Here is a 23,176-nt window from a genome sequence, read left to right on the forward strand (position 1 = left end):
AGCCTTCCATCCTCAAGGAGATGGACAAAGTGAGAATGCCAATCAAACCATAATTACTTTACTTCGAGCTTATGTCCATGACCAACCTAGAAGGTGGCCAGAGTTCTTACCCATGTTAGAGTTTGCTTATAATAACACTGTACATACTTCCACCAAGAAAGACCCATTTGAAATCATCTATGGGCAATGTTTACCCACTCCAATAACACACTTGGGGGAGCGAATTTTTGCTGCTGACCAGTTTGCTAAGGATATGTCACAGGTTATTGAGCATATTAAGAAGGCCCAGGTTCAACAATCCAAGGCAGCCAATAAAAAAAGAAAAGAAGTTTATTACAAGGAGGATGATTGGGTTTTATTGAAGATTGATAAAAGAAGAATCAAGTCAGTGAGAGGAAGTACCAAACATGTCAAGCTAGCACCGAAGTTTTATGGTCCATTTCAGATTTCAGCAGCTTTATATCCAGAAGAAGGATCCAGAGCGTATGAGCTGAAGTTACCAGCCCACTGGCGTATGAAGAACATCTTTCATGTGAGCAATTTGAAGAGATACCGTGGCGATACTTCTGCGTTTTTGGATACTCAGCAGCAAGAAGAGCCTGAACTTGAAGATGGGACTGAAGTTCTTACTCCGGAACAGATCGTATACCATAAAGAGAAGAGTACTCGTGGAAAGAAGAGATATATGTATTTACTGAAGTTTAAAAACCAGCCAGCTAGTGATGCACAATGGATGGAAGAAGAGTTCTTTACAGATTTTCCACAGATACTCGCAGATTACAAAGAGGCGATGCAATGGCAGAAGTAACAAGAGAAAGTGCACATAAGAGGAAGAGACAAGCAATAATCCAGAAGAGGACTTCTGCTCATACAAGCAGGAGGGAGTGTCATGACAAGAGAAATGATTATTTAGTTAATTAATAGTCATTAGAACTTTATTATTGTTAGGCGCCAATTTGATGGTGCGGTTATATGTTTGTATTTATGATAGATCAAGCGGTGTAAATAGTACCGCCAAAACTATGTAACATTGGCCAATGATTATTAATAAAGATGTGCACACACGTGTCTAGGTCCTAGGGGCAATAGGAAAGGGAAAGGGTGCATTAGAGTGCATTGAATGGTAGGTGCATGGGTCATAGGCTAAGGGTAGGTGTAAATGGGAAGATGGAACTTGAGTGATCTCAAGGGACATTAATGAAAGGGTATCACCCTTTCATTGTGAATCTCACGTAGCATTCTTTCTACCACATTGCATTCATCCGTCATCTCTCTCCCACCTTGCATGTAGGTCGAAAAGAAACAAGTATTCTCACGAGGGCGCTCTTCCCCATTGGAGGGCCAATCGGCATTCAAATTCTGCATGCATTGCACACATTTGCATTTTCGAAAAGCGTGGATCTTCACAAATGTGAGGTGCCAAGAAAAGGCTGGAAATGAGAGTTACAGCAATAGAATGTGCACCCACAAGGAGGAGAGCACTTTGAAATGAATGGAGCATCATGCAATGGAGAGAATCTCGCAGCCCGAGGCAAAGGGAAGACAAAAGAGAAGCAACGCGCTCGAGGAGAGGCCCGCGGATGGTAGCAGCAAGCCAAAAGTCTTTAAACACCAGCACGCTTCACAAGACAGCTGGAAACAGCTACGAATCGCTTGGAAAAGCTCCGAACAGACTGGCATGAGCTTTGAGGCAGATCTGGAGTGCAACAAATGCTTCGAAAGAGATACGTACTGCAATTAATAGGTCGTACGACGGCCATACAAAAATAAATGCACTAGCAACAGGTCCGTACAGCATATAATGAAGGTGTCAGAAGATCCATATTGTCGGTATGGCTGTATGGAATCCTTACAACAGCCCATTGTCCACACGTGTGAACCCGTACATCAATAAATGCATGTAAAGTGCTTCGATTTCTACACCAAGCACACCAAATGTGAAGTTCTCGCAATGGAAATGCTTGTGAAGGCCACAGGTGATCACGTGCGTGTGGGAAACCTTGAACATTGAGGGGACCAGCAAGAATGAGGGCTCAGAAGGCTGCCTAACTTGGGAAAGACGTCCATGGTTGAGGGGAGGGATCCCAACCTGCTCTGATACCATTGTAGGCTAGGGCAAGCAATGGAAGCTCAAAAAATGAGGGAATGAAGACAAAATGAGCTGCTGTATTGAATTGCTGCAAAACTAAGTGAAAGTACAAGAGAGACCCACTATAACAAAACCCTAGGGCAAAGTGCCTTAACAGGACTAAGTGTCCTAAGTGGTACATGTACTAATTGTACCAACTGACCTAACTGACTGTAACTAGGCCTACAAGGCACATACCAAGGAATGAGTGGCACCTATGGATAGTCCATAGAATGGGTTACATTAATAACAAGCAACCATGGGATTAGTTGGTAGAGCGCGTGGCAAATTGCAATGCAACATGCAAAGAGGGTATCTCAGGAGCTAATAGTGCCGTTTCGTGTGACTTCACTGCTAGTTTGGCTAGGTCTCTTTGGTGGTTTGTGATCCTACATTTCAAGGCGACACCTTCTCATATATTATCGGCCGGCTTCAAGCTCTATCAGCCCATGGCTGGCTATCAACATCTACATCTTTATGTTTGTGGTTAGGGCTCGATCTCACTGCGACTAGCTGAGTGATTCTTGATGATGTAGTTCTACAACAAGACCCGTAGGTCGAAGGAGTAGTAGTGATGTTGTTTCCTTCCATTGCTCATTGGAACACATCAATGTGGTTATCTAATATGTCAACTATCTCTTTCCAACTTTGTATTTCTGACTCAAGTTTATTGCATGCATAGATTTTAAGTCAAGTTTATTGTTTCAATGTTAGCTATATCAGCAAGAACTAGACATGCCAATCTAAACAATTGCAGCGTAGTTAGATATTACCGATGGAATATATATATATATATTTTCATTAAGCTATTTTGTTGTCATGATCTTATCAAACGATAAAAACTCAAGACTTTCTTCTTTGAAATTATTCCTCAAAGGATAATACTTTGCAAATATACAACGTGGTGTTTAAAGTAGCTTTGACAGAGCCCTACATATTTTATATTCTGGAAGAAATCAGTCCTATATGCTGTATCCAAAACACTTTGGCACTAAACATTAATGATGAACAGCCAGAATAGAAGACACAAAAAACAATCCTTTCCACATCTACAAATCGTCTCTAATATCTGGAATGTAAAGACATTTAGGCTTGGGTGCACACACGAAGACATAATAGAGAAGAATAGATCAATCCATCTCACATTAGGATAGCAAGAACAAGTATGCTAGGACCCCTGTCAGCAAAAACAAATTTTGATGTCTAAACTATCTTACAAACTGTCAGCACCTCATAGCTGAGACCAACTTTTTTGCAATACGTCAGCCTACAAAAGTTACAATGATGATTTGCAACTCTATAAACCACCCCTTTTTGTATTGCAGCATTTAACAATCTTGAAAATTATTATAGCTCACACAAGGTGCAGCTCCGTTCTGCAAATTTTATGCACTATCTCTCTCTCTCCCTTCTCCTCCTCCCCCTTCAGCCCGCCCCCTTCCCTTCAGCCCGCTCCCTCTCCTCCCCCTCTCAGCCTGCACCTCCGCCCCCTCCCTACCTCTCACCCCGCTCCTTCCTCTCCCTCTCCTCTCCCTCAGCCTCAGCCCGCCACTCACCCGCTCCCCTCCCTCCCTCACCCGCTCAGCCTCAGCCCTCCACTCACCCGCTCCCCTCCCTCCCTCACCCGCTCAGCCTCAGCCCGCCACTCACCCGCTCAGCCCCTTTCCCTCCGCCTCAGCCTCTCTCGCAGCAACAGCTCCCTCCTGCTCAGTCGCAACAGCTCCCTCCTGCTCAGCCCCGCCAACCCTCCCTGCGCAAGCTGCTCCTCTCTCGCCTCCTGCCTGTTGCTCCTGCTCAGCCCCGCAACCTCCCTGTGCAAGCCAGCAGCTCAGCTCCCTGTTGCTCCTGCTCAGCCCCGCAACCTCCCTGTGCAAGCCAGCAGCTCAGCTCCCTGCGGAAGCCTCTGTTGGAAGGGAAGGGGGTTTAAGGAAAGTCTTAAACTTCTCTTCCCCCCCCGTGCGAATAGACTTACAGCAAGTGTCCTTAAAGTGCAGGAAAAACAGAAAAGGGGCAGTTTTTGAGGGCAAAAGGAGGCAGTTTTGACAGTTTTGAAAGCAGAGAATTTAGCAGCTCCACCATGGCCCTTAGAGGCAGTTTTGAGCAGAGAATTCAGCACTTCCAGGAGTAAGGAGATGCCACAAACAAGGAGCTCCACCATGGCCCTCCAAGGAGCAAAAGTAGAGAAAGATAAAAGCATAGGCAGCAGTACAAGAGCCGAAGAGGCAAGTTCTTCTTTACCCTTAACATCTCCTTCCCCACCACCTCCAACGACCTCCCTTGCCTCCACCCCAACCCTTTCTTACCCATCTACTTTACTCAATCCTCCTGTGGCTCCGACCCCATCTCCTTTACTTCCATCTCCCCCATCACTTCCGGTTACCTCCCTTGCCTCAATCCCAACCCTTTCCTACCCACCTCCTCTACTCAATCCTCCTCCTCTCCCTCCTTCAGTCTCACCTCCTCCTCTTGCTCCCGTTCATTCCTCCCTAGCCCTTTCCCTTGCTTATTCCTCCCCTCTCCTAGTCCCTACCCATCCTCTTCCTTCCTCTTCCTCCCCTCCCCTAGTCCCTATCCATCCTCTTCCTTCCTCTTCCTCCCCTTCCCTATTCCCTACCCAGCCTCCTCCCTCCTCTTCTTCCCCTCCCCTAGTCCCTACCCAGCTTCTTCCCACCTCTCCCCACCGACCCTCCCTTTCAGCCCCTTCCTCCCCTAATGCAGGCTCTTCTTCGGTCCCTGACTCCCTACTTCCTTCTACCGGATCTCTCTCTTCAGGACCTCCATTTTCTGCACCCCTCCTTTACTCACCTTCTTACCCTCTTACCCCCTCATCCTTGTACCCCCTCTCCCCTTCACCCTCCACAGCGGAAGCAGTCCTGGCAGATAATCTGCGATTGAGAGATTTAGTTATGCAGTGCATGGAGACTTGCAGACTTCAGGGCGTTGCGATTCAGTCTCTCACAGCACAGATACACACACTGACTGATCAGCTATCGACAGTGGAGAGTCATAGATCTGATCAGGACTCCCATATTCGCCAGCTTCATACCAGAGATATTGATCGGGATATCCAGTTACGGACACATGCTGAGCGCATAGTGCAGCTGGAGACACGCATTCAGGAGCATGTTGTGGCATGCGATGATCGCCTCCAGCAGCTGCATGTAGCTCCTCCAGCTAGTGCAGCAGTTGAGGAGAGGTTGGCCACACTGCAGACAGAGGTACAGAAGACCTCAGAGTGGGTGGACGTTGTGCGTAGAGCCCCACAGGCCCAGCAGACCACAGTCTCTGAGACTATTGCCGAGAGTCAGCGGCGAGCTCAGAAGGCCCTCAACATCCGCATCCGCGGAGTTGAGCGATCAGATACGAGATCAGCCATGGATCAGGCGACAGATTTCATATCTGGGACACTCGGAGTTCAGGATCATGGCATAGTAGCTGCATATCGAGTGGGCCGGGATCCAGCACGGCACCAGCCACTTATCATCAGATTCAGAGATGCTGAGGCCCGTCTCGCAGCATTACGAAGGAGATCCAGATTGAGGGACCATCCACAGATTCACATGGACGAGGACCTTACAGCTCTTCAGTGGGAGGACTATAGACGTCTCATTGCACAGAGGGATGTTGCCCGTCGTGAGGGCAAGTGGGCCGTGATCAGAGAGGGCAGACTTTTGATAGGAGCTATGCGATCTAGACCGGCTGGAGCCCACAGTTGACGACACGAGGCCTATGGGACACGTAGTCTGCCAGATAGCTTGAGTTTCGCAGTTTGGAACTGTAATGGTTCCCTCACAGCTCAGACCCCCCCTGAGAGACTTGTTTATTGCAGTATGCTACTTTCCCCCGAGACAGTCTCGTTATGCCTCAGATGGACCAGGACAGTCACCTTTTGAGGATTTGTCAGCCGATGTATTGGAGTACTCACGCCGCGGAGAGGTCATCCTTTTAGGAGACTTCAACGCGAGGACATCAGAGAGACAGGCAGAGATTTTGGACTTTGCTGAGGATCCAGTCTTAGTTCCAGCTGCCCCAGATGAGAGTTTTCCACGCTTATCTTCAGATAGAGGGGTAGAGGTGACAGATCAGGGACATCGCCTATTGGAGCTTCTCTCATCGCACGGCATGGTCATTTATAATGGACTTCGACAGTGGCCGCATTCATCCACAGCCACATGTTTTCCCTTCGCGGGTGGTGGCACGAGCGTCATTGATTACGTCTTGGGTCCCCCGACTTTAATCCCTTTTGTACATAACCTCACAGTCGACCCTTTTATGCCTTCAGCCGATCATGCACGTCTGCACTTTATTCTTACCCAGATTCCTCATGCCCCCCCTTCTAGACATCATGAGCGTCAGCCATACTATGAGGTTCATTTTGACCACCAGTTTGATGATATTTATAGCCAGCACCTGAGTGGTCTTCTCCGTCCGCACCTTCTCGATGCCCTACCCTCCACACAGGATCGGTGGGACCTTGTACATACCTCCATCATCTCAGCAGCCCACAAGTCCTTCCCCGTCACTTGCCACACATCCAGTCCTCCACCAGTCGGTCTTGTGCCTTGTAATGGATGGTATGATGAGGAGTGTAAAGAACTCCGCAGGAAGCTTCGCCTTGAGACACAGGAGAAGTCTCCCCTCCTCATTGAGACCAAGAAGAGTTACAAGCGTTTGGTGCGACGCAAAAAGTGCCAATTTCTAGCCCGGAATGAGGAGGAGCTGAGAAGTTTACTTTTCAGCTGTGATTCCAAGGAATTCTGGAAGAAATTCCTTCGCTTGAAATCTCAAACTCCTCTTACAGACCCGCAGGTTTGGCTTGCCTATACTTCCACTTTATATGATATTCCAGACCAGCCACAGATCGACTTATCCCATGTGCCTAGACCCACCTCCTCTGCCTTATTCTCATCCAATAGTGTCCGAGCAGCAGCTCATCGTTTGAAGACTGGGAGAGCTAAGGACCATGATGGATTGCAAGCGGAGTATGTAATCCATGGGATTGATGCCTTAGCTACAGTCCTCTCCCGTCTTTTTAACGAGTCCATTTGTACAGGTCTTCCACCTAGTTGGCTAGAAAATACCATAGTACCCATACACAAGTCGGGGGATCCTTTGGAGGCGTCGAACTACAGGACCATTATGATTGGCCATGTCATGGCCAAGATTTATGCGACCATTCTAGAAGGACATATAAATGACCATGCCGAGGCGACAGGCATGAGAGCTAGAGGGCAGGCAGGATTTCGTGCAGAGCACTCGACTCTAGATCATATCTTCACACTCAGGGCTTTGATTGAGGAGGCGAAGTCACGTAAGCAACGGCTCTATTGTTGCTTCGTGGACTTCAGAAAGGCATTTGACACTGTGCCGCGTTTCAGACTCTTCCAGCGACTCCGTGACTTGGGATTCAATGGGGAGATTCAATGGGCGATCATGGCCTTGTATGAGAGAGTCACAGGTAGAGTCAGGACACGGGCGGGAAGTACGCAGTACTATCGGGGGAAGTACGCAGTACGATAGGGGTGAAGCAGGGGTGTCCTTTGTCTCCGACACTCTTTGGTCTCTATATCGATGAGTTAGAGATGTACATACAGACGATGGGTGGTACAGGTTCTTTACTGGCAGGATCCACGATACCGATTCTCCTCTATGCAGATGACGTGGTTCTTATTTCTTCCTCCCAGCAGGGTTTACAGGCACATCTCCATGCACTCCACAGCTTTTGTCAGGACAGAGGGTTGTCTGTAAACCTTGGGAAGACCAAAGTCATGGTCTTCAACACGTCATACCACGTTTATAGGAGAGGCGAGTTCTCTTTCACATTTGATGGGCAGGAGGTGGAGCTAGTCAGGGAGTATACATATTTGGGTGCCACATTTAGAGGTCCAGTCTTCACCATGACGCATGCAGCACGAGATAGGATCAGTAGAGGGTATGCCGCCTTGGCTCTTCTCGAGAGGCAGTGTGCACAGTCACATTTTCAGCATCCCGACACGAAGTCCTTACTTTTCGATACGCTGGTGAGACCTGCAGTCATGTCTGCTAGCCCCTTTTGGGCAGGAGATCTCAGGGTTGCAGATTGGAGACGAGTAGAGAAGTTACAGATCATCATGTTCTCCAGATTGATCAGAGCGAAGCCCACGGTACCGCATCAGATTACGTTCGCAGAGTTCGGAGCTACACCCCTAGCGCTAGATGCAGCATTTCAGTCAGTTACGTACTTGCATAGGATCAGGGCGCTCGGAGACTCAGCAGCAGGCAGAGCACGATTACCGTGGCTAGCACTGACATCCTCGCAGATGTTAGCGGAGAGAGGTCATACTTTTTGTTGGTACCACACACTCTCCACATGGCTCACCTCGCTGGGCTTGGATATGGATAGGCTGCCACCATTTCGATACAGCATAGATGCCCCTTGCCTCCCTCTCACTCGACATGAGCTCAGTCAGGTTATCAGGGCAGATTTGTTGCAGCTATACACGTTTCGCACTTGGGTTCATCCCACGGAGCTTCCTACGAAGATGGCCACATATCGTGACCATTTTCTCAGGATTTCAGAGGATGGCTTCATCATATCCCCAGGATATATCGGCGTTCATATGTCGCACTCACTCAGGATTGCCTTGGGCCAGCTCAGGGTATCTTCCCACAGATTAGACGTTGAGGCCGGCAGGATGCGTCGTACAGCTACCGGACATAGACCCAGGCGAGAGACTAGGATATGCCCTTGTTGCACTATGGGGGAGGTGGAGACTGAGGAGCACTTTGTTTGCAGATGCCCTTTATATTATGAGATCCGTGGCAGATTTCACTGTTTATTTGGGCACGGATTTGGACCTCTCTCTCGGATTATAGAGTATGAGGATCAGTATTGCTTAGCGTTGTTCATCAGGGAGATCACCAGATACAGAGAGAGATTCCTCAGAGAGCACCGTCGCATCCCTGCCAGAGACCTGGTTATTCATGAGGAGCAGGACGAGGCGCAGGACCATGAGCACAGAGATAGCCCATCTTGCCAGAGAGCACCGATGGTTCCACCCCGAGGATGTACATATGACATGATCCGGCAGCACCGCAGGATGATCTTACACAGAGGCCGTACCCGTCGCTTTATTTCTAGACGACGGAGGATGATGGCAGATTTTCGGAGGAGATTGCTCCATGGAGACTTGGCACCGCCAGCAGCCCATTTGACACTTGCCCAGATCTTCACACTCATGGCAGGAGGCATGGTCGATGGCCATGACTTCCATCATTTCTTTGGATCACAGACCCCTTAGGGAAGACGATGTTCCTCATATTCCATATTTTACATTTTGTATCTAGGCAATTTTGGTACTCTATTTCATTTCATTTTGTATCTAGGATTTTTGTAGCCATTTTTGGCATCTTAGCGGTATTACGATGAGGCCACCTAGTTGGCGCATCGTTGATGATGTATTTTCCTTTCGGATGATTTTGTGTCCCATAGGCCATGTATGGCCTTCCGTGGACCTTTAATAAAATTTCTTTCTTTCTTTCTTTCTTTCTCTCTCTCTCTCTCTCTCTCTCTGCACACATTAGAGCCCATGACAATCGTCCGGCTGGACCCCCCGAAGGTCTTTATTAGTTGAGAATTTCTGACTACAAAGAGTTCAGCGTAAAACTGTTGTTACAAATTTCAAAATGTGAATCCATTTTACAAGAGCTCTCAGCTCATTTCTTTTGGCAACATGCCAAGTGTCAAAATATCTAACTAAATTTTAGTTACATGCCTCAAAGGGCAAAATTCTAGGGTCTTGGTAGACATCTGTCACATGGACATCTCCTGGCTACCCACGCGCCTCGATAGCGCTTTGGGAATCCACCCCTCTTAGAGCTTGAAATCATTAAATAAAGCACACATAGCCATGGCACCCATTAATTGTTAGCGCTTTTGCATGCAAATCAATTCTAGACTAATACTAATCTCTATGGGCATCCCCACCAACTTACCAAGCAAACATGTGCACATGAACATGAAACAATTTCTTTAGTCGACTGAGGTCGACCCTCTTGATCCTACTTAAGGGGCCAAGTCTTTAATTATGGCCAAGTCTCTCCAACTGAGGTTGGCACATCTTGGTTAACTGAAGTTAACGCTCTTGGCGTAAGCCAAGTCTCGTTGACCGAAGTCAACACTCTCTGACCGAAGTCAGCGCTTTGGTCATTTGGTTAACCGTAGTTAACCATCTTGGTCTAAGCCAAGTCTTTCTAACCGGGGTTAGGCTTACTTAATTGGAGTTAAGTATCTGTGACCGAAGTCAATATTTTGACCAAATAAATAAATGAAAAACTCATTGGTTATGATCAATAAATGGCCAACTAAAACTTTGACTTTGGAGTATTTAAAGTTTGGTGACATCCTCTCGACTTCTATTCAGCTAACCTCAACTAAAAAGCTTCCTTGTAAATATCCAAATGTTGTGGATGATCAAACAACATGTCTTCATCCATCCACTTGGCATCCAATGCCGAGTAGTTTTTGAATTTTACATGATACCTATAAAATCCCTTGCCCTTGGGGCCTTTTCGTACAGTATGATACACCATTTGTTCTGATTGAAGGACCTCCTCTAGCTCGTCCACTTCTGGTGGATCCTCTGTTACTCGCTCTGTAGGCTCCATTCCCTGAAATTTCTTTAGAAGACTCACATAAAAATCCTCTAATGCTCTGACAGTGCCAACTTGTGTGCAACCTCATTAATCTCTTCTATAACCCTGAAAGGGCCATAATATCTGGGAGATAACTTTGCATACAATTTTTGCTTGCCCTTTAGCTTGTGGAGCCTAGCTTTCTTGAACTTTAAAAGCACCCAAACCCCTTCCTTAAGATAAACTGATCAGCTACAAATATTTCATCTTTGGTCCTAAGGATAGGAGGCAGAATCACCTTCCCATAGATGACGTCAAAGGAGGCTTTCCCTGTGGATCTGTGAGCTATATTATTATATGCAAACTCCACCATAGGTAGGTACTTTTCCCAGTCTGAACTTTGGTCAGCCACATAGCATTTCAGTAAATCCAACACTGTAGAATTTGCTACCTCACTTTGACCATCTGTCTAGGGATGGAAAGAAGAAGAAAGTTTCAGATCCGTCCCCATATTGTCAAATAGAGCTCTCTAGAATACACTTGTCATTCTGGGATCCCGGTCACTGACAATGAACTTGCGCATACCAAGGTGCTTAAAGATCCGTGCCATGAAAAGCTTAGCCATATGATCTGTCTTTATAGTTGTGTGTACTCGAATGAAATGAGCTCGCTTGCTGAATCTATCAATGATAGTCCAAATCCCATCATTCCCTGACTTTGATCTTGGCAAATCAAAAATGAAGTCCACTGTGATACTTTCACATGGAACCTGAGTTACGAAAAGAGGCATAAGTAGGCCAGGTGCCTTCCGCCATCTGTCATATTTGACCTTCTAACATGTTAGGCATTCTGTAACAAGATGACGTATATCTTTTCGCATCCCTGGCCAAAAGAAATACCTCTCTAATGCTTTAGTTGTTGCTGTAATTCCTCCATGCCTAGCATAAGGAGCTGCATGGCATTCCTCCAAAATCTTTTTTCTCATCTCTTTGGTGATGCATGGGCAATCATCTTTCATTAGGTACCATCTTTCAGGGAATAGTGATTGGTGGACTGCCCCTCTTGCACGTGCTATACAATCTCACCAAAATCTGCATCATTAGCATATTACTCCCTCATGTCTTCAAGATCCCTATGATAAGCAATTGTTACATTGTTCACCTGGGGTCTTCGAGACAAGGCAACTGCCACTCTGTTCTGAGCTCTCAGAGTATGGGCAATCTGAAAATGATACATTGACAGCATGTTTGGCCAGTTCATGTGCTTCTTGGAGAGCTTAGTCTGAGTCAAGAAATATCTCGGACTTTGGTGATCTGTCTTAACTGTCAAGTCTACACCCAAAAGATAATGCTTCCATGTATGGAGGGCATAAATCACAGCCAACAACTCTTTCTCATACATTCCCAAATATCTCTTTGCATCCCAGAGTCTCCTGCTCTCGTAGGCTACTACATGTACATTCTGATGCAATGCAGCCCCAACACACTCTCCACAGGCATCACAATCCACATCAAATGGCAGATACAAATCTGGAACTATCAAAATTGGCTCTGCGGTAGGCTTCTCTTTGAGTGTGGTGAATGCTTTCTTCTGTAGAATCCCCCATCTGAAAGCTGCAACTTTTCTTGGTAAGGTCGTGAAGTGAAGCGGCTATATCCACAAAATGCCTGATAAATATTCTATAGTAACAACACAGGACTAAGAAACTATGACTTCATGAACACTCTTCAGCTCTGGCCATTCCTATGGATGACTTGGATCTTTGCTAGATCCATCTGTATCCCATCTTTGGATATTATACCAAAAAGAATTCACTCTTCTTGCTGTTTGCATAGAGTTGGTGATTTCACAGCTCTTGGAAAACAATAGCAAGATGTTCCATGTGCTCTTGTTTGGACTTAGAGAAAACAATGATGTCATCGAAGAAGGTTCCTGTGAACTGTGTATAAGGTCGGAAGATACGATCCATCATTCTCTTGAAAGAAGCCGAGGCATTTGTCAACCCAAAAGGCATCACCAGATACTCATACAGCCCGAAAGTAGTGCGAACTCATAAAATCCGAAAGTAGTGCGAAACATTATCTTATGCACATCCTGAGATTGTATCCTCACTTGGTGATAATCACTCTTTAAGTCTATCTTGCTAAAAATGGAAGCCCCATTTAACTGATCCAACACATCATCGATGCACGAAATTGGAAACCTGTTCTTGATGGTCATTTTGTTGAGTGCGCGATAGTCAACACACATACGAAATGAACCATCTTTCTTCTGTACAAGCAGTACAGGGGAGGAAAATGGAGAGGAACTAGTCTGAATCAGCCCCTTGGACAACAGATCTAAGACACTAAAAAGGGAATTCAAAACACAAACATATTTTTACATTTGTTTAAATTCAATCTCCTTTCTCAAGTTCGGATAGGTTTCAAGATGATACTGAATGTATATAAAGATAGGGGCAAAAAAGATGTGTTATATTCAAGTTTAGAGAAATACAAGTCAAGATACCTAAAATGGAAATTCAAAACACACATTCTTCAAATGTTTTTAAATTCAAGCGTTCAATCTCCTTTCCCAAGTTTCAGCTTTGGAACATTTAGTATTTGTGGAGTCAAAACTTGATAGCATATGGATTCTAGAAGAAACAGGGCAAAATCGTGTATTTTGATTGGGCAAAACAAAGTTTTCGTTGAGAGTGTTTCGTCCTGTTTTGAAACGTTTCATCTGTTTCGCGTTTCGAGGTTTCAAACAAGATGAAACGGGTTTTCATGTGACGATGCCCCAAGATAGCAACAACTCTCTTTCCTCTGGGTTTGTCACTCGGCCCAAAATGTCCGAATTCCTCATGCCATCGGCTTTTGCTATCTTGAAGCCTTTCTCTGCTCCCTATAACCCGAAGGTTTCTCAGGGCACTAGGCAATCACATTCCCTTTCTTCTCACACCTGAAACATTTGCCCTCTTTGTGAAAAATGGCTATCTGAAACTGGGGTTTATACCTGAAGGCTTCTGGTACTTCGTTTTCCCTTGGCTTCTGAGTCTAAAATTATCTCTGGCAAACTCCTTTTGTTCTGACTAAGGTGTGGCTAGCTTTTTCTTGTCTCCTGCCCCGGCAAAAAGAGAAGGTACTGTGGCCACATCTTGCATATCCATTAAACTCGCCTCAGCGGCTACATGCATGATATCCTGTATGCCCTTAAGTTGCTGGGTACTGACCACAACCAGAATCTTTGGCGTGAGACCAGACCTGTCCTTTCTTACTTAGGTCTTCTTTGAGAACTTCTTGAAGGGAGTGATATGCAAAAATGCATCCCAAAATTTATGGTTATAGGCCTCTACTGTATCCCCTGCATCCATATGCAAGCTGTCCAAGGCGAAAAGGACATGGTCTTTGAATTGCTTCGGCATAAACTGTTTGTAAAAGGCTTTATTAAAACCCTTCCACTTCCTTGGAGCAGTGCCAGCTGTAGTCTTTGCACTCCACCATGCATTAGCCCTTGCTATCAGGTGTAAACTAAGCATGCGCAGCTTCGAAAACTCAAAAAATCTCACCGTCCCAAAAGTTGCATCAAACTGTCTAATAAACTGCATGGCTTTTTCTGTTTGGCCATACTGGCCATTCAAAGTTGCAAACCTGACAGACTTCCCACCTTCTTTAAACTCCTTGGTCTTTGCTCTCTTGCCTGACATCGTCTTCTTTTTATGCTTTGGCTTCGATAATCCAAAAGGAGAAGACGATGATGAGGATGAAGAGATAGAGCTAGAACAAGAAGAGGAAACTTTGAAGAAGCATGATGATGCTTAGCCTTTTTCTTCTTGGAAGGCATACTCCATTCCTGACTACCTGCTTTCCTCTTTTTGATGTCCTCTTTTCGAGGTTTCTTGCTCTTCCTGGAAACACCTTCTACAGGAAGAACAGGAACTGTGTCCAAGGATCTCTTTTTGGTTGTCACCTTCTAGGTTTCCCCAAAAGAAACTCTTTGCTGCTCTTCCTCTACATGAGGATTTACGAGCCTAACGAAACAATGGATCTCTTTTGGCTTCCATCAGATGTGCCAGTAAATGTCTGTAACTTGCCGCGGTCTTTGACTGCACACTCTGCTCTTGCATAGCTTGATCATTCATGGCACTTTGAGTCACGCGGACGTGAATTTATGGGACTTTTGATTTGTGAATCCCATAATTTATGCATGACTGACTTGAGTCTCTGGGACGCGAGAGTCTAGCCACATGCGCGAGACTTGGGGAATTAAAATTCCTAGTGGGCCCTTGGAAAGTGTGAATGTGTGCCCAGTTACTAGGCAATTAATCCTAGGACGAAAGTATGCAACAGGGGGGGAAAATAGTGGTACAATTAAAAATTGCTATTTCTCTAAAATCAGCACAAGACACCTATTTGGCATGCAGGAGGCCAAAAAGCAACCAGAAATGTCGAAATTTGCTTTGAGGGCTATTTTTTGGACCATAGAAGAACATGGAAAGGCAAGTCACATGCTAGGAAAGTACTCCATGGCTATTCTATCACACCACCTTGCTGATTTTTGACTACCAGGGCAGTCTATGGGCTGTTGCTGGGCTGTCAGGGCTGCCCGAAGCTCAAAAACGACATTCGTTTTTGTACCAAGAGCCTCCAATCAGTTCGTTTTTGCTGCTTCTGGGCTGTCCAAGGACTGCTGCAAGCGCTGCAAGATGTTGTCTGGCTGAGCAGGAGCTTCTAGAGGGATTTTGACCTGTTTTTGGATGCTTTTTGGGTTGTTACTGCTGATTTTGGAGCTTTCCAGGCCTAGGTGACCTCTTCTAAGTTGCTTTAGGGCTGTGCCAAGGCAGAATCAACTATTCTTTGGAGGATGTTTTCCAACCTAGCTGACCTGATTTCTATGGATTCTGGACAGAAGAAGGCTAGCTTTTGCCTGCTTTTGCTGGTTGATTATTGCATTTGAGATTGATTCCTCGCCAAGAAGGGTTAATTTTTGTTGTTGGGTAGTAACCAGGGTGACTACAGATAAAGGCGACTTGTTTGGAAGCGCTTGGTGGATTGATTGCACCAGAGTTTGGCTGTCTGGGGCTATTCTGCAATTGCTCATCCCTGTCTGGCTGGTTGGGCAGTGGGTCGTACAAGTACTGAAAGCCCAAGTCAGTTGATGCCTTTGGGGTTCTGTTACACACGTGGCTGGCAGGGACAGTACAGGATTGCCTAGTGATTGGATGCCTATTCACCATATAAGGTTGAGCAAGGATTGCAGGGTGTGCAGCATATTGAAAGTCTGTGCGCAGAGGTTTGGCTGTGGTGCAGCTTTCAGAAGACCTTTTAATCAGCCGCTTGGCGTTATATGAATACTAAAGAAATACCGCAAGGGGCGCCATCGTTTGGGGCCAATTGGTGTCCTTGTTTCTGAGTACGAGTGCTCTAGCTCCCTGTGATTCAGTTCTGGTGACTCATTGTTTCGCTATTTCCTATGTACGCTATAGTTAAAATGGATCTCACCCCCCTTTAATCTGTGAAGGCTGGTTTCACCGGTTCCGTCGCCAGGATCCACCTAACTTCTTCAAGAGGTGAGCCTGAGGTTGGTTTGGTGCAAGTCCAACAGACTTGGCGAAGGAAAACAGCATACTATTCAGTAAATATGTCTCACAGGGAACGATCGCAGACTCTTAGAGAAGAGGAAGACGAGGAGTGCATGTCTCAGACTCCTCAAACACCTGCTTATGATAATCTAACACCGAAAGAGAAAGTCAAAGATTACAAGGAAGCTAGAGTTGCACTCAAATTTGAGACGTTCGGTAGTACACAAGACAAGTGCAAGGCTTTGACATTTCTCCAACAGTTTGATGCAGCGTACACTGGAGGGAACTTTTCTGAAGCACACAGCACCTGCTACTTGGGTAGGCTTCAAACAAGTGTTCTCAGCTGCGTGGCTTACAACTTTTGAGGTTGATATTATGACTGCTTGGCATGCATTGAATTCAAACAACTGCCGAGATCTCGAGGAGTACAATTATAAATTTTGGGCGGCTTTGTTGCCTGTAAGCTCCTATCAGCATGTCCCTTTCTTTGAGCAGGGGGAGAAGTATTGTTGTGGCTTACCAAAGGAGCTCAGAGACGATTGTACAAAAACGAATGTTTCTAACATGTCTCAATTAATTGAGAATGCCAACACCGCATATGCACTAATGCAGGGAAAGACTTCTGGATTCAAGGGAGGTCAAAAGTATGAAGTCAAGAAGGACAGCACATAGAGGAAGTTTGGGTCTCATCCTTTTAGAATAGAAAACAAGGCCAACCGCCAGAAAGCCGCATTTGTTGCAGGGCAGTGCCAAAAGAATAAGAAGGCAACTTATATATCTCCTTAAGAGTTGAAGTCCTTGTATGAGGAAAAGAAGTGCTTTAAATGCAAGGAACCGAGACACATATCTAGGGATTGCCCATAGTGGAAGGAGGAGAAGGCTGATGTAGATAAGAGTGATCAGAAGGGATGGAAATCGAAGACCATGGGTGGTTTGATGACAGATGTAATTAGTGAATAGCCCCAGGGTGTATGCAGGACTTGGGGTGAGATTCAAGATCAAACAGCCCTCATCTTCTTTGATCCTGGCGCCAAGGCCAATTTAATTTTTCCAGATATGGCAGCCACATTGGGGATCCGTGCAAATGAGATGGGACCGAGTTGTGAAGCCGGCATGGCCAATCTAGAGTTTAGCACTCCTGTCACTCCTATTATAGGGAAGCTTCACTTGCATGTTCAGTCTTTGGTAGACAGCGACGACTTCTATATCATGCCTCTCTCCAGTTGTGATGTTTTGCTAGGAATTCCATGGATGCACTGCTTGGATATAGTGATAGAAGGCAAAAATAGAAAATTACAGTTTGTCATAAAGAGAAGACCCATGTAATTGATGCGAAATTGAAAGGGGAATCTGTCCCAGTTGTAACGGCTTCTGCCATAAATTCTGTAATAAAACGCCATATTTCTACGTACATGGTTTTGCTAGGGAGATTCCTCCAGTGAATGAAGAGCATACTATGTCTCGTATGGAGAGAGAAAGGGCTGTTTTTCTAAAACCATTTTCATTTTGCGCAAGGAAGAACTCCGTCCACTTTCCTGAAGCCCAAGAGATCCCTAACGGAGAATAGGGTACTCCACATTCCAAATGAATTGCCTAGTGAGCTTCCACCAGAAAGGCTAGAGGACCATGGAATTAATATTATACCTGGCAGTAGTCCACCGAATAAACCACCTTATGGGTGAGTGCGGGGCAGCAAGAGATCATGAGTCAAGTTAATGAACTCTTGGAGAAAGGGCTGATTCAGCCGAGCTCATCACCTTACTGTTCTCGGGTCCTATTGGTACAAAAGAAAGATGGTTCTTGGCATATGCGCATCGACCATCGCGCCTTGAACAAGATTACCATTAAAAATCGCTTCTCAATACCCAGGATAGATGATATTCTGGATAGGTTGAAGGGAGGATCTCTGTTCAGCCGCATTGATTTAAAGAGTGGGTATCACTAGGTTTGCATACGCCCAGAAGATGTGCATAAGACCGCATTCACGACTTCTTTTGGGTTGTATGAGTCTGTCATGCCTTTTGGACTCACTAATCCTCCTGCAACTCAACCACATGATGGATAGGATCTTTCGAAATCACAGAGCCTTTGTAGGTACATTCTTTGATGACATGATTGTGTTTTCGAAAGATGAAGTGAGCATCAGGAGCACCTAGCGATTGTGTTTGCAGAGCTCAGGAAGCAAAGGCTCTTTATAAACCCAAAGAAGGGTGAGTTTTTCATGGCTGAAATTCATTTCTTGGGGCATATTGTTAACAAAGACGGGTACGGATGGATCCAGCTAAAGTGGAAGCCATAAGGAGTTGGCCACAATCGAAGAACTTGCATGAAGCTCACAGTTTCTTGGGCTTGGGTTCATACTACCATCACTTTGCAGATATTGCAGCTCCTATGCAGTCTATGTGTAAGAAAGAAGGGGAGTTTCAGTGGACAAAGTAGGAGAATGACTCTTTTGAGGAGTTGAAACAGAAATTCATAACAGATCCGGTGCTGATTTTTCCTGATTTGCGGAAATCTTTTCCTGTGCACGCGGATGCCTGTGGTGAGAATGGTATTGGAGTTGTTCTAACACAAGATGGACACCTTGTAGCCTATGAGAATCGCATATTACAGCCAGCTGAGAAGCATTTGTAGATTTATGAGGAGGAGTACTTCATGCCTTGTCCACTTGGAAACATAACCTTCTTGGAGCTGATTTTACGGTCCAAATGGATCATCTGTCCTTGCATTACTTTTTGACTCAATCCAAGCTGTCCGAGAAGCACATGAGGTGAGCGAACTTCTTGTCTATGTTTCATTTTCAGATTGTACATGTTGAGGGCAAGAAGAATGTGGTTGCAGGTGCCTTGTCTCCAAAACCACAAGTTTCAGCTATGACAATCGCCTATCATAATGAGCTTCAGGTTATAAAGGATCAATATGCAAATGATGAGCAATTTGCTGGAATTTATGATCAGCTTGTGAATGGGCAAAGTCATGTGCATAATGTGCTTAAGGATGGTTATGTGATGATGCATAGCAAGCTGTGTGTCACTCAGCAGTTGCGGCTGAAGGTCATGAGTGAATGTCATGATCCATCGTATGCAAGAAATCGAGGTATTGATGCTACAGTTAAGGCGGTGGAGCATTTCTTTTATTTGCCTACGCTGCGTCGTGATGTTGAATAAGTTCGCACATGCATGACCTATCAAAAGGTGAAGTATGATCGTCGCAAGACTCCAAGATTGTTACATTCTTTGCCATTCCAAGATAGACCATGTGAAAGCATTACCATGGACTTCATTTTTTATTTGCCCAAGACCCCTACATGTAATGATGAAATATGGACGATCATTGATTGATTTAGCAAGAAGGAACACTTCATTCTTGTACGAAAGAAGATTGGGGCAGATTATATGGTGAAGTTATTTATGCATAATATTTCTAAATATCAAGGCATGCCTAAGTCTATCATAAGTGATAGAGATCCTCGCATGACCAGCTTGTTTTGACGGGGACTTTTTGAGAATATGGGCACTAGTCTTCAATTTCTTTTGCTTTTCATCCGCAGTCAGATGGGCAATCAGAGGAGGCTAAATCCACAGCATTGCATTTGCTTAAATGCTATGTTTCGGAGCACCAGTCACAATGGGAGAAATTTCTACCATTGGTAGAGTATGCATATAATAACACAATACATTCTTTTACAGGAAAAGCTCCATTTGAGATAGTGGAAGGCACCCGTAAGATCCCACCCATCTTACAGACAAGATATACAATTGTTGGTAGAGTATTTGTTATCCATGGCTCTACAAATATGTACACATTGTTGGTTCATCCATTGGCGACATGGTTTGCTGTCCTTTCATATTTGGTTGGTCTGTTGGTTGGCTATCATAGAGAGGACAATCCGATGTTCCTATTTTTGCGACAAATAACATATTTGAGGAAAATCCTCTAGCAAACATTCAAACAACAGTCAAAGCAAAAGCTTGATAGAAAAACAATGTGTCAAACCAACCACAAGCCTATGCCAAGAATTCACTGCATTTAGTCCATTTTCTAGAGCATAGCATATAAACATTTACTAAAAGATAGAGTACAGCTATTGATACCACCTAGCCACCATTCACTTCCTTCTAACAACCCCCTCCAAACTCCATAATTTGTGATGCCTACCAAATCTGGGCACTGAGCTACACAACACATACCTACCTTGAGCCCCCTCTTCTTCCATGCACCTCTCTCACAAAAATTCTCTCTCTTCTTGTCATAAATGAACAGGTCTAGCAAGGACACAAATAGTCTGTAACCAATGTCTATTCCTTGCTATTCATGGCCGTCTGTCATGACATCAGTTTACAAGTTCTACGACCTTTAGAAGATATTCCCTATGTTAATTCAAGCCTCGGTAGCCCACGCAATATTGGTGTACTAGCTCCTCCACAAGTGCATTTGAAATTTGGTTCAAAATCCTTGGGCGGGAAGCACAACTTTGAAGACACAACAATGTTTTAAAACATACAAGATCCCTTTATTGCAAGCAGCTCTTGACTTCAGTGGCTGCTTTAAAACAATTTAGCCTTGCCAATTCCCTTGAATGGCTAGAAATTCACCTTCATTGATGTTAATAATAGGTATCTTCCAAAACATTATGCTGCTCATGCAATTGCATTTTCCTCGAGCTGCTAAGAAGCAATAAGGGGGCTATCGAGACAACTTGAATGCCTTAGACTAAGGTGGATGCAATTGAAAGGACTTTCTCTCAATAAATAAGCGATGTGATTTATTTCACGAACCTAACTTCCAATTGCAGGTTGGGCTCTCTTGGTGCAATTTGAAACCTTCTCTCATGGCCTTGAAAAGAGTGCACATTCCAAGTGCTCTCATGATGAATTGTTTGTGGCTCGATTGAGTTGTGACCTCAAGCCATGTTGAAGTTTATGTAAATGGAGACTTTCATCAAATCTTAATCTCTACGATTGGCTGGAATTCCCTCCCAAGCGCTATGCTCCTTGGTGTACCTTTGCGGTGCCTTTTCTTCCATAGCACACCGGGATCTTTTCTTTCATTGCTTTATTTGTTGAGAGTGAGAGAAAAGGAAATTGATGGCCTGAGTTCCTTGTATCCTAAGCATCATAAGTATTTGTTAAACGTTGGGGTTTAGAATCAACATCCACAAAAGAAATGGTAACAGCATGTTGTCCCACATCGACTTGTGAAATCCATTGTAAAAGCATGCTCACAATAATTGAAACATCCAACAGGACAGTAAGAAGAAAGTAACCTCTTTCCCATCAGCACTTCTCATCACAACGCCATCAACTACTGGAGATTTGCGTGCCTCTGCATGAGCATACTCTTGTCCGACTGTATAAACCTATCATAAGCAAGAAACTGTGTGAAATTAGGATTCGCTCATCCAGTAAAATAAAGGTGTTTTCTACTGATTATGTTTCATTCTGCATGTCCACATTACGGATACAAGACCTCAACTCAATACAAGAAGACGCGATCCCTTATGGCATAAATACAAATGGTTACAGTATAAAAGGTCAGAATAGATTAGTACAAAAGGGAATTGCAAAGGTGCTCATAAAAAAACAAACAAAAGTACATTCTAGTAATTGCTATCTTCCAAAATGCCAAAATGTCATATGAATTGTGCAACAACCTCAAGGATCAGAACTCTACTTGTACATAGTGGACGTATCTTTTAGGCCTCTATACATTCTCGAAGGCGTCTTTAGTCTATGAATGGCTTTTTAGCTCTCACCTCAATAACACAGACATGTATGCAGGGTATACTCTATGAAACTAAAGATAGGCATTTCTTGCCTCCTAGATCACTATGTTGGTGGGCATGGAACCTCCGAACTTGCTAGCAACAAAAGATTGTTGCCGCTACAGCATTGATGTCATGCTGAGGTTTTAATAATCAGAATGAATCTGAGGCTAAGTTCTCTGAAAATGCATCTCATTAAATCAAAAGTACATGTATTTGAAGGGAGAAGTTTCTTGGCTCACTGTATTTGAAGTTTGAAGACTCATCCAGCTTTTCAAACACAAGATAAGAATAAGAAATGTATTTTTGCTGAAGTTTGAAGACTCATCCAGCTTTTCTTGACTCGCTGTATTTTTGCTGAAGTTTGAAGACTCATCCAGCTTTTCAAAAACAAGATAAGAATAAGAATTGGAGAAGGTGGATCGTGCACAACCTGGTGTGTCAATGACGTCTTCCTTTGAGATCCGTAATCACTGGTCCCTGTAGAAGCTGAGCTACACAGGAAGCTTGTTGGGTGCCAACCAGGATCTGAATGCGTGTAACTATAAGAGATCCTCTCAAATAAACTAGCTAACAGCGTGATAGGTGAGCAGAACTGAAGGAGCCCCAATGCTATACTGAAAGGGGTAATTAGTCCATGTGGTTCCTAGACTCTCAAACCTACATGCAGCTACACAGGAAGCTTGTTGGGTGCCAACGAGGATCTGAATGTGTGTAACTATAAGAGATCCTCTCAAATAAACTAGCTAACTTGGTGATAAGTGAGCAGAACTGAAGGAGCCCCAATGCTATATTGAAAGGGGTAATTAGTCCATGTGAGACTCTCAAACCACCTGCATGTAGGTTCGTACCACCAACACCCCCAGCTGTAAGAGTCATGGATGAATAGAGGGCCAGCCATGGTAACCTACATCGGCCTAAGAATAAGAGCCATAATGCCTAACTCAGTGGCGGTACGTGATAGCGTGGAATGCTGTGTCAAGCTTTAGTGGGGATGCTCCAAACTCGATCGAAATACTCTGATGTCAACAGACAACTTAGTGCAGATCATCCATGATGGCAAGAGAACCAAAAGCCTCTCCATTCAAGCCCAATCCGCCACTTTTAG

At 44.8% G+C, this 23,176-nt stretch overlaps 1 protein-coding gene across 4 annotated transcripts in view; it reads right to left on the reverse strand.

The window, feature by feature from the left end:
- The window catches only part of LOC147892238 (inositol hexakisphosphate and diphosphoinositol-pentakisphosphate kinase VIP2-like), a 248,985-nt gene that overhangs the window by 92,296 nt on the left and 133,513 nt on the right, over positions 1-23,176 (reverse strand). For all 4 annotated transcript variants that reach the window (XM_087388899.1, XM_087388900.1, XM_087388901.1 and 1 more), the window contains one exon: positions 21,571-21,663. In XM_087388899.1, the coding sequence (XP_087245025.1) occupies positions 21,571-21,663 (93 nt within the window). The remainder of the gene's footprint in view (positions 1-21,570; positions 21,664-23,176) is intronic.

This window comes from Dipteris shenzhenensis, chromosome 17 (genome assembly GCF_047967505.1).
Source record: "Dipteris shenzhenensis isolate YYH24624 ecotype China chromosome 17, Dip_SZ_1.0, whole genome shotgun sequence".
NCBI lineage: Eukaryota > Viridiplantae > Streptophyta > Polypodiopsida > Gleicheniales > Dipteridaceae > Dipteris > Dipteris shenzhenensis.